Source organism: Pagrus pagrus (genome assembly GCF_965226575.1).
Source record: "Pagrus pagrus genome assembly, chromosome: 18".
NCBI lineage: Eukaryota > Metazoa > Chordata > Actinopteri > Spariformes > Sparidae > Pagrus > Pagrus pagrus.
The window spans coordinates 9,770,130-9,785,471 of NC_140202.1; the positions used below are offsets into that span (position 1 = coordinate 9,770,130).

General features: G+C 41.6%; 1 protein-coding gene across 8 annotated transcripts in view; it reads right to left on the reverse strand.

The window, feature by feature from the left end:
• The window catches only part of ldlrap1b (low density lipoprotein receptor adaptor protein 1b), a 36,639-nt gene that overhangs the window by 15,453 nt on the left and 5,844 nt on the right, over positions 1-15,342 (reverse strand). For all 8 annotated transcript variants that reach the window (XM_084382067.1, XM_084382063.1, XM_084382065.1 and 5 more), the window contains exons 2-4: positions 5,010-5,152; positions 4,102-4,214; positions 143-257 (exon numbers count right to left, since the gene is read on the reverse strand). In XM_084382067.1, the coding sequence (XP_084238193.1) occupies positions 143-257; positions 4,102-4,214; positions 5,010-5,152 (371 nt within the window). The remainder of the gene's footprint in view (positions 1-142; positions 258-4,101; positions 4,215-5,009; positions 5,153-15,342) is intronic.

A 15,342-nucleotide genomic window follows, 5' to 3' on the forward strand; every position in this document is an offset into this window, starting at 1 on the left:
AAGAAAGAAAATAAGTTAATTTCATAAAATGTTCAGCTGTTCCTTTAAATTTGATCCAGTTGGTTTCAAACTCTTTGTCCACTTACAGTAAACAGCACGCTTGTTTACACAGAAATGTGATCCCACAGACTCATTTTCTTACCATTTTTCTCTTGGGGCAGAGGAAGGCGTGACACTCCAGAGTCTCATTGTGTTGGCTCTGGACGATGTAGGCAAACACTTTGTCGTGCATCTTGTCCGCCGTGCAATATGATATTCTGCACGAAAAACACACAGATGCACTCGCTTTAATAAAAACTCTAAGACTTTACAGAGTGATCACAGATCAAGAGCAGCCATCATGCAACTTCATCTGCACTAAGCCCTTAAGCTTGTCCAGCAATCTGATCCAAACTGTTCAATCTAGCATTTCTCTTAAATGTTCCCGGCTGCACTTATAATCTCACTGCTCGGCACACGATCAAATACACGCCCCAGCTGTGCACAGGTACCAAGCTCAACAATGTCGTGAATTTGAACTGAGCACGTGCACAGGGGACATCTGTGCCGTTTGACGGATGCCGTTTCTTTCTGCTTTTCAAAACAAGTTACTACATCATACTCCCACTGTGTCCACCTGTTTAACAGCTTTGATACACAAAGAGTTTTGAATTAAAGCTTTTAGACTGGGCCTGGCTCCTGTTAGACACATGAAAAGACTTGTGCAGACAGAGGCGATTGTTCCTCGTCTTGTTGTGGTGTAGAAGGTCATCTTCTAAATGGAGATTTTTCTGTGGCCTGTGTGAGAGAGGTATTAGTCTTGCTTGTCAGTCTCAGGTGCAGGGAAGGAGTTTAAAATGAAGCTGTAATGCTTCACAAATAGATTTTCTGCACTATTTGATCACCATGTCATCATCGTAATACCAAAGTGACAGCGACACTGGCCAGTTGGGGAGGGAGACCCAAAACGATGGAGGGAGGCTATAATGAATGTCTGCCATCTGTCCTTCCTTTCCCTTTGAACATCAGCACTGTGCTCAAACTTCACTGGGGGATAGTTGCCCACTCGGTTAACTAATGAATAGAAGGTGTGGGAATGCTAAATGAATAAATAAAAGCAAGGGAGGAAAAGTTTAGAGAGGTTTAAGAATCACGGCTGCCGTCTGCACAACACACCGGAAATTTACGGGCCCATGTTGGGGAGGGAGGGCGTCTGGGAAATTGGGTGTCTAGGCAAATCCATTTCTTTTATTGGTCATCCATCTTCCCAGCAGATGTCTGGGGAGGAGAGCTCCAATGGGGTGCGAGATACAACCAGCTGCTTTATGTCTTCACACTATCCTGAGGTCACAGCTGGACTCACCTCACGCAGTCAGCCTTTTAACTGCTGTCGTATTTTCCTCATATTCCTCGAATGAGAGAATCCATTATTAGTGCAGCATTTTACTGGAGAGGCATTCAAAGATAGGGGTATTTTTGCATATAAACTAAAAGAAAAAGTTGCTGTAAGTAAAATTTTGATTGATTTACATTAATCATATATACAGTATGTGTGTGCATGTGTGTGTGTGCCTGTGCGTCACTCACTGTCCCTCAGGTTGTGGCATGTTGATACATATTGGGCAGCAAGGTATGCCCTGTCTCCTTCTCCCAGGAGTATTTTTAATTTTGATATGTCGTTCAGCTCTTTGAAGTCTGAGACTACCGAATTGAACTTGAACTAAAATAAATGTTCCTCGTTTCGTTGAATGCTTTACATTGTAGGAGAAAGTGCATCTCTGTCTCAACCTCACCTGTCGAGCAGTGATCACATGTTCTGTTTTCTTTTGGTTCCCATGCCGTGTCTTCCTGTGTTTGGATTGTCAGTTTGTGGTCACTGAGCCTGTACTTGGTGAGGATCTGTCTCTGCTTTCTTTCTCTGACAGTAGAGAGATATTCTGCTAATTCATAATCTCTTTTTAGGGCTAGATAACATTCTGATCTACTTTGGCTTTTAGTTTCTTCTTTCCAATGTTCCAGGTAGGTTTCTTTACAATGTGTTATACTTTGCTTTACTCTGATTGGTGTTTGGAGAGCAGTGTTGTTGTGAGGCTGGTCAGACTTTGTCTGAGAGGGGGCAGTTAGCCTCAGTACCAGCTGACATAGGGGACTCTTTTCTGGGCTCAGCTCTTGAGTTTGGAGGGCTTTGGAGTGGCGGGTGTCTCGGGGACTGGATTTCAGGTGGTTGAAAAAGTTGAGCGTTCTCTTTTGAATGTTAATTATCGGTGGGTAGCTGCCTAATTCTGCTCTACATGCATTTGTTGGTGTGTTTCTGTGTATGTGTAAAACGTGTCTGCAGAATTCTGCATGTAAAGACTCAGTTGGATGTTTGTCCCAATGGGTATAGCTCTGATGACTGAGTGGACCCCATACTTCACTACCGTACAGCGCAATGGGCTGGATGACACTATCAAATATTTTAAGCCAGATTTTGACTGGAATTTGGAAATTATAAAATGTTCTCGTAATTGCATGTAGGGCTCTTCAGGCTCTTTCTTTTAGTGCATTCACTGCCACTGCTATCTCTCTCTCTCTATCTCTCTCTCTCTCTATATATATATATATATATATATATCTCTGTATCTGTCTATATCGCTCTCTATTTCTTTCTGTCTCTATATCTATGTCTCTTTATCTCTATATCTGTCCCTCTATCTTTATATCTCTATATTTCTCTTTATATCTCTATCTCTATATATATCTCTATCTCTGTCTCTATATTTCTATATCTCTGTCTCTATCTCTCTTTCTCTATATCTCTGTCTCTATATTTCTATATCTCTGTCTCTATCTCTCTTTCTCTATATCTATATCTCTGTCTCTATATCTATCTCTATATCTCTGTCTCTATATCGATCTCTCCGGCTATATCTCTATTTCTATCTCTATCTCTATATATATCTCTATCTCTGTCTCTATATTTCTATATCTCTGTCTCTATCTGTGTCTCTATATTTCTATATCTCTGTCTCTATCTCTCTTTCTCTATATCTCTGTCTCTATATTTCTATATCTCTGTCTCTATCTCTCTTTCTCTATATCTATATCTCTGTCTCTATATCTATCTCTATATCTCTGTCTCTATATTTCTATATCTCTGTCTCTATCTCTCTTTCTCTATATCTCTGTCTCTATATCTATCTCTATCTCTCCGGCTCTATCTCTATTTCTATCTCTATATCTCTGTCTCTATATTTCTATATCTCTGTCTCTATATCTATCTCTATATCTCTGCCTCTATCTCTATATTTAAGATAGATAAATGCTGTATGTCTGAGAATTTAAATCCATTCTGATTACCCTTGAGCTGCACAGCAAGGTAGTTGTTCAATAACTATAATAACTGAGCAGTCTATCTAATTAGTCTCACTCAGTCTATCTCAGGATGAAAAAACTTCTCTAAGGATCACAAAGTGACACTGCAAAGCCAGAAACGTAGTCAGTGTAGACAACTTGTAAATAAAACTTTTCTAGGATGATGATTTTCGATAACTGTCAGCAGCTGAGTTTTTGTCCTCAATCTGCCAGCTTTTAGAAGAAATAATTTAACGTAAGCCTATCCATGCTTGGAAAAATGATGGAAAGTCCCATCTCTCCTCGATATGTAGACTCATAAATGCGGAATTTTAGAAAAGTGATTCAAGCTTGGCTCATAAGCTCGAGGCCAATGGAGGTTAGGCAGCTTTAAGCTTGCAGGCTGTGGCAGGCAAGTTGGATCTGTAGGCATTTACTAGAGAGAATGCGCATGTGTATGGTGTATGTGTGCATGTCTATGTGTGTGTGTGTGTGTGTGTGTGTGTGTGTGTGTGTCAAGCTCAGACATACAGCTGTTGTAGTGCTCCCAGGAGAGTTGAGGGTTGAGATTGATGAGGAATACTGCTGATAGACTGAGTACTCTCTCTTTCTCCTTTGTGTACCACACCTCCTTACAATGATGGATGTGAGCAATGGGGGGAATAACAACTTTTGTTTTATTGTAGGTGATAAGGACAAGCTTAGGGTGAAAGTATTTCATAACTGGGGCCGCCCAACTGAATCAGGGTCACTGAAAGTGTCAGGAACAGTGGCAATCGGAGGACTGACCTGTAGATGGAGATGTTTTCTATCAGCTGGTTGGAGGCACTGTCATAGAGGATGATTCCTCGCGGGGAGACCTTTAATGTGACTTTCTGGAGTTTTTTTCCACTAGCTTTTGCCTAGAAGAACGTAAACAAGGAGAAACAAAGGGTGGAGAAAAGAGGGTGTGAGAGTGAGATGGAGAGATTAGAAAGAGAAACAATCTAGCAAGTGTCAGCCTTTAATTCATGCAAATTACAACTCAGACTGCTACGTTTTGATCAGGCAAGCCAATCAAAATCGATACCAGGGAGGTCAAAAGATGCCAATCAAAAGATAAGTTAAATCCATGGATATATGATAAACCATCAAACCAAACATCACAACGGCATCATGCTGGCATCATATTTAACAAACTATTATACAGTGTGACAAGTTAAAAAATATCCCATTCAGCAGCCTAACATCCTTTTCGGAGCAACACCAAGGGCAGCCAACAGATTAAACCCAATCAGAGCCTCCGCCTTGCTCTCCATACATCACCGTGTCCCGAGTCCCACCATTCTGCCACCGCTAACTTCATTATCCACTGAGCTGCCAGATCCAATAACACTAAGCCTTTTCTACCATGATTAAGCTGGCTGAGCTATATACTGAGCAACAGTGTCCAAACTAATTGCATCCTCCTCTAAATGTCAGCCTGGGCCTCGGGGGGGAGAAGTAGGCAGGCAAGCAGTCACTTTTCACCAAGGTGTCAGTCAGGTCATAAACATGAGAGAAAACTACTGGATGATTATGATTTCCAACTAGCAGTGGTGATTATGTGGGGAGGATATTATATGTGTTTGAGAGAAACTTTCTGGGAATAGCTCTCTGAGTGTGTTTAAGCTATTCCAGGTGTGTGGGTGCGTGTGTGTGTATGTGTGGTCTCTCACCGTGGCCACTATTCTCTTGACAGCAGCCGCAGACAGCTCCTCTCCTTTGGGCTGCTCAACCATCGTGACCCCCAGGTACTTGAGCTGGAACACCATCCCCTCCAGCAGGGTCTCCCTTGTGTCCGTCCAGTTCTCTGGAAGCTCTGCAGATGAGAGAAACACACCAGTGACACTTCTGCCAACCAACAACCCTCACTGCTTGTACTGTGAGGTAGGCTAAGAGATACTCTATTAGACATGTGTCAGTACAGCACATTTGCAGGATCGGAGACCCAGCTGCTTTAGATGCGACAGCAGCAGCCAAAACATAGCCTCATAGCCTATGGGTGTGTGTGATGAGCACATGCTTTTGCTATTCCTCCTTGCAAGACAGTTAAAGCAAGTAATCTTAATGAAAGTTTGTCTTAAATCGAAATAAAAATCCAAATTGTAGTTCTGCTCATCTGGACTGGATTGTACAGTGAGGGGGAAATGGCAGGGAAAGCAGGTGTGTGGACAGACCAGACTGTGAGGGCTATGTACAGTATTAGCACATATAATTGAACAACACCTATTGCTGTTCTGAAGGCATCTCCAGATTCCTCATAGATCATCCAACCAACAGTTATAACAACACAAAACGGGAGCTTTTATCTCGATTATACAGTTTTTATAAGCGTTGGAATCCCAAATCTTAACTGAAAATACATTTATTCGCCCATCCCTGACACTTTCTACAGCTTTCATACATGTTGAGAAGACAAATCTGGTCCTCTTGACTGTTTGCCAGAACTCATTTACGATCCTGTCAACTACTGCCGGTGGAGTCATTCATAAAAGATAACCTCCTCCAGCATCATAGATAATTACACTTATCCGGGACTCAATATTGTACATTTTTCTGAAGAATGAAACACTAAGGCTGTAGTTTCATTTCATTTCTTTTCTCACAGGAATGCTGGGTGAACTGCTCTGGGCAATGTCCTTCTCTTCATATTATATCAGTATGAAGATAGCCGGAGGTGCCTGGTCACAGGACTACACCGTCGAGAGGGAGCAGTGACTGAGAAAACAACTTGTGTGAGCTGGTCTGCCTTAAATAACCCCAAAACATTAAGACTCGCTTTATAATTCTGCTGACAGTCAACACCAAAACTTCAGTATTAGGCAGCTGCACGTGTTTTCTGATACAGCCAAAGCAGACACAACATTTCAGAGTGGAAGGTCGCATAAGTCAACAACAAACGGCTTCAGTATTCAGCCATTTGCTCTGACAGTAAACATGCTAACTTCTCCTTGAAGCTCATAAAATGTTTACTGGCTTCCTACTATGAGGTGATAGTGAGTGTGGGCAGAGAGATCCATTTGAATTCACAAAAAAGCTTCTGATCACGTGCTTTACAATACTATCAATGGTCTTAAATATTGGGTTAATGCAAAAAATGTTTTAAAAGAGACAGAGTCTTCACTGAATGAATACTTTGGCCTTCTGTCATACACTTTGCTGCTTAATTGACAGACAGAAAAATCACTGGTGATAATGTTGATAAGTCGCTTAATTATTCAAGTCAATTGTCTGGTTCCAGCTTCTGAAATTGGTTATTTGCTGGTTCCCTTGGTCTTATATGAGCCTGGGAACCAGACGAATCTGCCAAGCTCATGTGTTATTTGTTCTGGCAGATACATCTGGTCCCCCTCCAGTTCAGACAAATTTCCATCTGATGTCGTCCCTTTTGGACAAATCACTACCCTTCATCTAATATGGGGTGAGTTTTATATGAAGACTGACAGAGGAGCGTCACTGGTCCAGATATGAAAAGTCACATGTAATTTGTTTCACTACTCTGATTGGTTTGAGATTTATCTGATCCGTCCAGCGTAACACCAGGTTCAGACAGGAAATATGGATTTGTGAATTAGTCAGGCGATGCCTTACATGAAAGAAAAATCAAATGTTTTTTTAGAAATTTTGAAAAAACAAAGATTATCAATAACGGAGCTGATTAATCCGTCAGGTGATCAAGCACTCAAATAAAGGTTCAAGATGTTTTCCACGTTATTGCTTTAGTGCTTTATTTTTCTTTCAGAGGTTTTTTTTTTAAACTTGTTTGACTTAAGCAATACCTACTGTGCCTTGCTGGATCTTGTTGCTTGCTCATGTTTACGGTTTAATTCAAGCTTTAGAGGGACGGATTTAGCCTTGTAATAGCATTAAATGTCAAAACAGTTATTGATTAGCATTTCCATTTTATATGCATCTTCCACTTATAAAATGTGCAGAAAGAATAAACGTATAATAACAGACCTATTTCAAGGTGTTTTTTACTAATCACCTGCAAAATGGCCAGATGTCAGCCCAGTGAATGAGTTATTTTTAAAGCCTTTTGAATGTTACACTCTGTGATCACTTAAACCGCAGCAGAGGCTAACCTCTAATATTGCTTTCCCTTCTAGCCAAACCAAGCCAACTGTGAGTGGTTATGGAGGAGGGTTTATAATGGTCTAAATGTAGCTCTAACCAAGCCCATACTTAAGTGATGGGTGAGTCTGACAGTGAACACCCACTCTGGGGTCAAGGTCTTTGAGCTCCTCAGTGTGGGGAACAGATCAGTGTGTCCTCTTCTGCTGATCTTGTAGCTACATTAGTGCTCAGATAAGTAGCACCCTGGCTGTAATATAATCAGCAGTGAGGAATCATTAGCTCCTATTCATGACTTAGATCAAGTTACCAAGTGGACAATCAATGTCCATTACACGGTGTAGCCACTTAGGACATTTGCAGTCAGTTACACAGATATGATAGTGATGATTCAGGCTTATCCTCACCTTGCATGACATTTCTAACCATTCCTACTTGCTGGAGTCGAGAGTCCAGTCCAGAGATATCCAGTATTAACGAAAGGCAACATGGCCAACAGGTCTGCTTCAGTGGATTTCAACAATCTTTCAGATGTGCTTTGAAAATGCTCTGAGTGATCCATGGCTTAGGAGAGATGTCATACACCTAATAAAAACAGCTGCAGCAGCAGGCTTGTGCTGGTTCAGTGAAGATATCAGAAGCGAGCCTCTACACATCAACTGCCCATACTAATGCTTGCAGGAGGCAAGTCTCTGGGGATGACCAGCAGTTCACAGTAGCCCTTTTCACACAGAGACTCCGCATTATCTCCGCAGCGGAGGTTCGCCAATTCTCCGCCTTTGTTTGTTCACACAGAACCAAGCAGCTCCGGCGTAAGGCTGCACCAGTGTGTCAATTCATACAGCACGCCGGTGCTGCGGGTCCAAAAGAGAATTTTGAAACTTTCACACAGAGGAGGATGCGGAGAATCGGCGCGTGATCCCCGCACTCAAAGGGCAGCGTGAATGGGGCTACTGGCTGCAGAGTTTTAGGAATGCCTTCATCCCAAGAGGACGCTCCTGCAAGACCAGACTACACAGATGATGGAAATCCTTAAAAAAAGATGAGTAGATCAATATTTCACTTGTTTCACATATTTCACAAAAAATAAATAATACAAATATCTGCAGCCTCGCAGTAGCAGTTTGAGTGAGCAATGAAACAACAGCTTTGTTCAAAAACGGACACAATGACAAATGTTAAAAGGAGTGGAAATAGCTCTGTTTCGAAGCTATTTTTAGACTGGTGCATATTCACAGAGTGCTGTTTTGTATGGAATAATAATCCAGCTTCATATTGGTCACATTTGCATTTACACAGCCAACCCCCCACCCAACACCAGCAGCAGCAGCAGCAGCAGCCCCCTCCACGGCAGCTCACTGCAGCTGCAGTGCTGATTAGAGCAAACTTCAAAGGCTTCTTGGCTCCGCCGGAGCTCTGGCTGGTCAGTGACACTGCTCGCCTGGTTGGGTGACACTGCCTGTAAATGAGCCAGAGAGAGCAGGCAATGGAGTACTGATGTTTGCCGAGTGGAAGGAGAAGGGACTGGGGAGGCAGGTACAGGGCTGCAGCTGCTGTCAACATCGGTGAGTGTTAAGACATGTGAGGGTTTGTTTAACCAATCATCTTCAAAAGCTAACATGGATAATGAAGCAGTGGGGTTCATTTGGTCTTTCATTTTGCACCTTCTCCAGCAAGTCTTCACAGGACCAGGTGCCTGCACCAGTATCCTCTGGAAAACTTTTCACAGCTGCCCAGCTCGCCACCTCTACAAACACACAAACCATGCCATAAATGAGGATGAGGGAAATGTGTGTTACTGACGAAGACTCCGTGGAAAGAAGCAAAAATATCTGATGGGTGACCGCCGAATGATGGGGATTGAAACATAAGAGTTCCCAGCATCTGTCAACATTGGACTCACTTCCAGATGAGATTCTTCTCAGTGATGGGTCTTCTAAATAAAGAAACACTAAAGCCCTCACCCAAAGTAGTGACAATCTCCCTTGCGCTGTTGTCGGGCTTTTGTGAGAAGAAAAGGAAATCCACCCTAAAACACAATTCATGTTGTGTTGAGTTTTTCAGATATCCTTTGACATAATGTACAGTGTAATCAATTTATGAACATTGATAGTATTCAAGCAAGCTGGAACATGTGTTCTAGTGGACTTGTGATGCTTTAGTCACACTGCTCACTGTTAAGACCACCTGTTTTATCAAGGACACCTTGAGAGCTGATTTGTGTAATCTTGGTGTCAATAAGTATCCCAGCATGTATTTTGTCAAGAGTTAGACTCTTTTTTTGCAGTCAATTTGGCCGTTAATATAACAGAATTTCGGCCATGTAGAACGACATCTCGACATGTTTTCGATAGCCATGTATAACGTACATTTAGATAGCAATAAAATACAAAAACACAAATTATATGATCCGCAATGATTTGTCATCATCTTATAGGTCACACTTTTTTAGGTTGTTTAATATGCTGTTAATCAATTTATTTATTAGACATATTTCCAACCTGATATTTTGGCTGCTGATATTTTCATCTGTCGCACAGCTACACATGATACTGGCAAAAAAGGCTGCATACGTAAGCCTTGGTTGTGGTATCGTATACAAGACCTTGTAATATCACAGAAGCCAAGCTCTCTACGACAAAAAAGGCTCCACCAAACCTGAGCTCACCAGAATCATGGAAGAAATCTCAGGAGGCGAGGAAATTATAACTGAAGTTCGGTTTGATGTAAACCACTCTAAACTTAAGAAATTATCCTTGTCAGAGGCAAGAAGCTATGAAAAAGAAAAGTAACTTTTCCTCCTGTGTGAAAAAAATATAATACATAAAATACACTTTTGGCTAGTCAGCTTAAACTGCCCATAATGAGACATTTCAAATGTCGTTTGTGATAACAGTCAGTCACAAAAAAACCCATTGGCAGTCACTCATTGAAGCGTAATCAGCCTGTAATCACACACAGCCAGTAGGAAGTCCACTCTGCCAGTCAGATGGAAACCCACTCCGTCTCCCCCTGCCTCTGACAAGTCTAAGCACTCCACCGCCAAGGCTCGTCCCAGAGAAGAGGAGAGGAACAAAGACAGTACATGCAGCTACTTCCTCGCTCTGCGCTTCACCTCATCTGAACTGTGGTGCAAGTCTACAAACCATTAATATCTCTATATCACACTGTCAACTGATAAAGAGTGTTAAAGTTGGAAGACAGCTTTAATAAAACAGGAACATCAGACTTCTAGATAAAATGTTCCGGTAAATGAGTGCGATGACACGTCATTAAGGCAATGAGGTTTCTTCACCAAGTCTGGTGGTTTTTTAGACTGCATGAGGATGTCTGAATACGTGAACGCACATTTCAAGTTCCTAAAATTTGTGGTATTTTCAATGCAATTATCATTTCAAGAGAAGTAGTTCACACATCAATGAAAGAAAACTTCTCAAAAACTAAATGGAATTATTCAAGACTGCACCTACGCCATATCAGACTACCTTTTCCCATTTACTTGATTTGCCAGATTTTTCTCTGATATGCAAATGAACACCAGCATCCAAAAGAGCAGCCAACCATTGCAGAAATCAGCCAGGTTACTGGAGCTGTGGGGTTCAATGAACCTGTGAGCAGAAACCCAGAGAGTTTGTTGTCAGGGTGTAAAATCACGCTGTGGTCATCCAACTCCTCTGGTGGTTAGACAAGACCGTTGTCGAAGAAAACGCACTAGAACATCTTTAAGACCCGATCATTTGAGTTAATGCATAAGCCTGGACTTTTCATGCAGCTTTAATGAAGCTAAAACTACAGAGGCAGTCGGGCCGCTTTTGATGCAACAAGAGATTTGGAGAGGCAAGACAGCACAGAGGTCTCAGCCATTATAATCAAAGGGATGTGAGGGCTGAGCCTGTGCAGCAGCAGAGCATGAGAAGGGGTGGATGATGGTATGGGTATTTTGGTCAAAGACAACACAGAGGAAATGACGCAGGCGATTTGGACAAGCAAGGGTCAGAAAGGAACAATATAGCTTTCCCCATCAACAACCAGTGGCAAAGACAGTAATGAGAGGGAAGACGACAGACAGTCAGAGGGAGAGAGAGGGAAGCGAGGCAGGCGGAGGCAGAGAGACATTCATATATGAAAAACAAGCAGATAAAAGAGAAAGAGGAAGTGAGGCAAGCTGAGCCTTCACTGTACGTTATCAAGCCAGAAAGATTTTTCAAGTCAGTCGTGAGTATTCACAATTAGCCCGTAAATGGAAATTCACTAGAATCAACTTATCCTATCGCATTTTTCCCGCAATAAAATCTTGTATACTCCCATACAGATGAATTCAAGATGAAAACACCCACTCTTCATCCGATCAATGAGACATTCCTTGACCAAAAGAAACACTTCAAGGTGACAAGGCTGAGCAGGTGACACGACTATGGTGACTCAGAGCCACAGTGACTATACACATCATATAATAGGAGTTAATGTTGAAGCAGTATGTGGGAAAATCATTTTACATCCCTGTTATTCTACAAGTGATACCAGATTATGCCAGTTAAGTTAAATTAAGTTAGGATTATTTTGGGATTCTCAGGAAGGGCAGGTGGACTTGGTTTAACATACAAAAACAAATAAAAGATTTTCAGGTCAACAGTCAAAGCCCCACCACCCACTCTACAGCTCCAGCACGCTCCACGAGTCAAGCCTGCTGCATCAACAGTTTCCCCTTTGTTAAGATTTGAAAGGAGCTTCTGAGCACTGAGAGCTCTCCGCGTGGTGTTGCAGTGGTGTTTCTGAATGAGTGAAGAGGAGAGAATCCAAACGCATTCATCTGACCCCTCTAAAAAACGCTGTTTTTTAGAAAAAACTGTGAATGACTCATTGTTTACATGCCTGCCCACCTGCATATCTTCGACTAAACAAGATGGGAAATGATTAAATCTCCAGTGGGGCTTCACACTGGCTGCCAATCAGTGAATCCAAATAACAGGGTCTCAGTTTTTGTTTTGTTGGGAATTTGCATCACCCTGGGATATTCGGAAAAGGTGTGTACACTGTGCTGCCTTTCATGTGGTCCTCTCAGAGGTAACGCCATCTGCTCACCAGGGACGCTTTGTGTGTTCATGTGCATGTCGCCGACAATTCTCAACCCCCAAAAATTGCCATGGTAGGAAACCACCTGCTGTCAAATCATGTTTGGCTGCAAACAGCACACTCTCTTTAAGTAGAAATGTCCTTAAAAGCTGGGCATTGTAGTTTTTGAGAAGATGCATTTGTTGGAGACTATTTTCAGTAATGGATTGATTCACATTTTATGAGCTAGCACTTGCTGCAGCAGGGCGGTGTATTTGGAATCGACTCCACAAAACAAAATGCTCATCATAAATGAACAAAGAAGTTTGCAAAGGAGGGGTTCACTGAAGTGTTTTATTATTCATTGGCCAGCAATGGCAGTCTGTAGCACAGAGAAACACAGATGCACACACAGTATTCAGTGTGATCGATCCGTTGGTTTAGCTCTTTACATGGAATCTGATGACAACAAGAAAAATATAGAATAATAATTCAGTGGAACAAACCTCAATGATCACATTGGAGATATTTGCTACAAAAATTGTTTGGTTACTCAATTACATAACTCGATGTTCAAAACCATTAAGACAACTGTGAATGTAAGAGACAGCGGATTCGAGACTTAGACATCTGTGATGAGACATCTCAAGAGGATGAATGGGGTAAAATATGTTCAAAAAGGCCCAAACACAAACCATTAACACTCAACTGAGATTAATACAATATAACTGGATAACGAGAAAGTACGTCTCCGCCCTGAAGTTAAACAAATTTGATCTTAATATCCCTGACCAATGCTATAATTGCAATATCCATAAAGGTACTTTATATCACTGCTCATTGGATGTGAGGAGATTAAAAGATTTTGGAGTTCAGTGATGCTATAAACTGTGTATTTTTTATTTCTTTTCAAGTGATATTTCCATATTTATTATTATTGTTTTATATACTGCCATACGTTCACCTTGAGCGAAAGTTCAGTTCAGTTATGTATGAACATTGTCTTAAATGTACAAGAGCAATAAATATTTTTTTTTAAAAAGAAAAACATTGAATATTACCTGACTTGTGCTTTACAATAAATCACAAACAACCTTTAAAACAGGGAGGTTTTCAAAGATAAATAGTCCCAAATTAATGATGTAATCAAACTGCAACCAAAGTTAAAGTTTGCTCATGTATCCTCAGGTATTTAGGGCCTCAGCTGACCTGTACAGAGATGACCCTGCTCTTATCTCACGACAACAAGACACGTGCAGAAAAGACCTATTCCAGCATTATTAGATTCCAATCAGGACACTTTGGGCTAATTTAGAAACTGCCGACTCAGATGAGAAGAGATGCCTGAAGGGATACACAGAGACACAGCACAAAGCTTGTTGCGGGAAAGAGCCTTAGACAACCTCTAACTATGCCACAAAGAAGTTAAGTCCTACATCGCTATTCTTCTGTGGTTGAGTCTTGGGCAACTGTGTGATACACTGCACTGTTGATTTCAGTGCATGTCAGAGAGGGGAACCATCATCATTACATCTTGAAAAGAGATAAAGCATTACAGGAAAAGGCTGAGATGGAGCACTGTTAAGAAGAGAAAGGCTGAGTGTTACTCCAAGGGAAAAAGTGTGTTACTACACATGGGGGCAATTGTCACCGTCTGTCTGTGCCTGGTACAAACACTCATACAGTCTATTGTTCCCCCTCCTAACTTCAGCTTGTATGGAAAGGATACAGGAAATGTTCTACATATTATAGGAAACCCAGGTCTCTGAGCAACACACACAAATACACCAACAGTATCAGATACAAATGACCACAGAGACATAAACTAGAGGCCAGTTCACTAAAGGAGCAATCGATACAAAGTAAGTAAGATGAACAGTCAGTGGGGATCCTTTATGCCCAGCAGCATGTGACCTCTTCTGTCTTTGTCCTTGGACACCAGAGTGCTTCTTTAATTTCACAGCAGGCTTATGATACTCTTAAATATCTGAGTTGGACCGTTCCCAATACATCGGAAGTGTTGCATGACTATAGAGCTATCCGTGTTTAATTTGATGACCACCCAAAACAATTCCAGTTGGGTGAGGGAAAGGATTTGCAGAGGATAAGAGTCTTATAGTCGTGGTTTAAATTGTAACATGAGACAAGCGTCTTTCAGTATTGGTTAAATCCACTCAAAGAAGGAAAGTGATGAGAGGGAGAGGCAGGAGAAATTAGTGGTCATGCCAGTGAGGGATTACAGCTGATGACCAGCTGAGGCCAGAATGTACTCTCAACAAGAAGCAGGGTTATGAAACTGATCCTTAAAGCACCATGGGCACAGCCACGCTAAGCACGAAGAGTCAGGTTCTATTGCAGTTCAAATGACCATGTCAAGTAATGACGCAATTTTTATAAAGTGAGGTGCATCAACAAGTTTATGAATATGAAGTGAAGAACATACTTGTAGATAATATTAACATGCAAACGGGGGGAGCAGCAATACTAAGTTGCTTAATCGTTTCATCAATAGAATGAAAATTAGTTGCCAACAATCTTATAATCTAATTATTCGTCCAGGGGTCACACCTGATTCATTAGATCAGCTCCTCATCAAGCTCTGCTGAAGCCTGAAAAGGACCCATTCATTTGAATCAGGTGTGTTAGGGTACGGACACATTTAACAAAACGTCATTGACCCAAAAAGCCCAAAATAGAGACAGACAGCCAACACTGGCAACAAGATGCACAACCATCTTCTCAAATGTGAAGATTTTCCTGCTGGTCTCATTTGCCATCGAAAGTCTGTAACGCCTTCATAAACACATATATACACCCAGGAAACAATACTGTGGTGCACAAGAGTTCAACATCAGGTAAACATTGTCCATCAACTTTGACTGC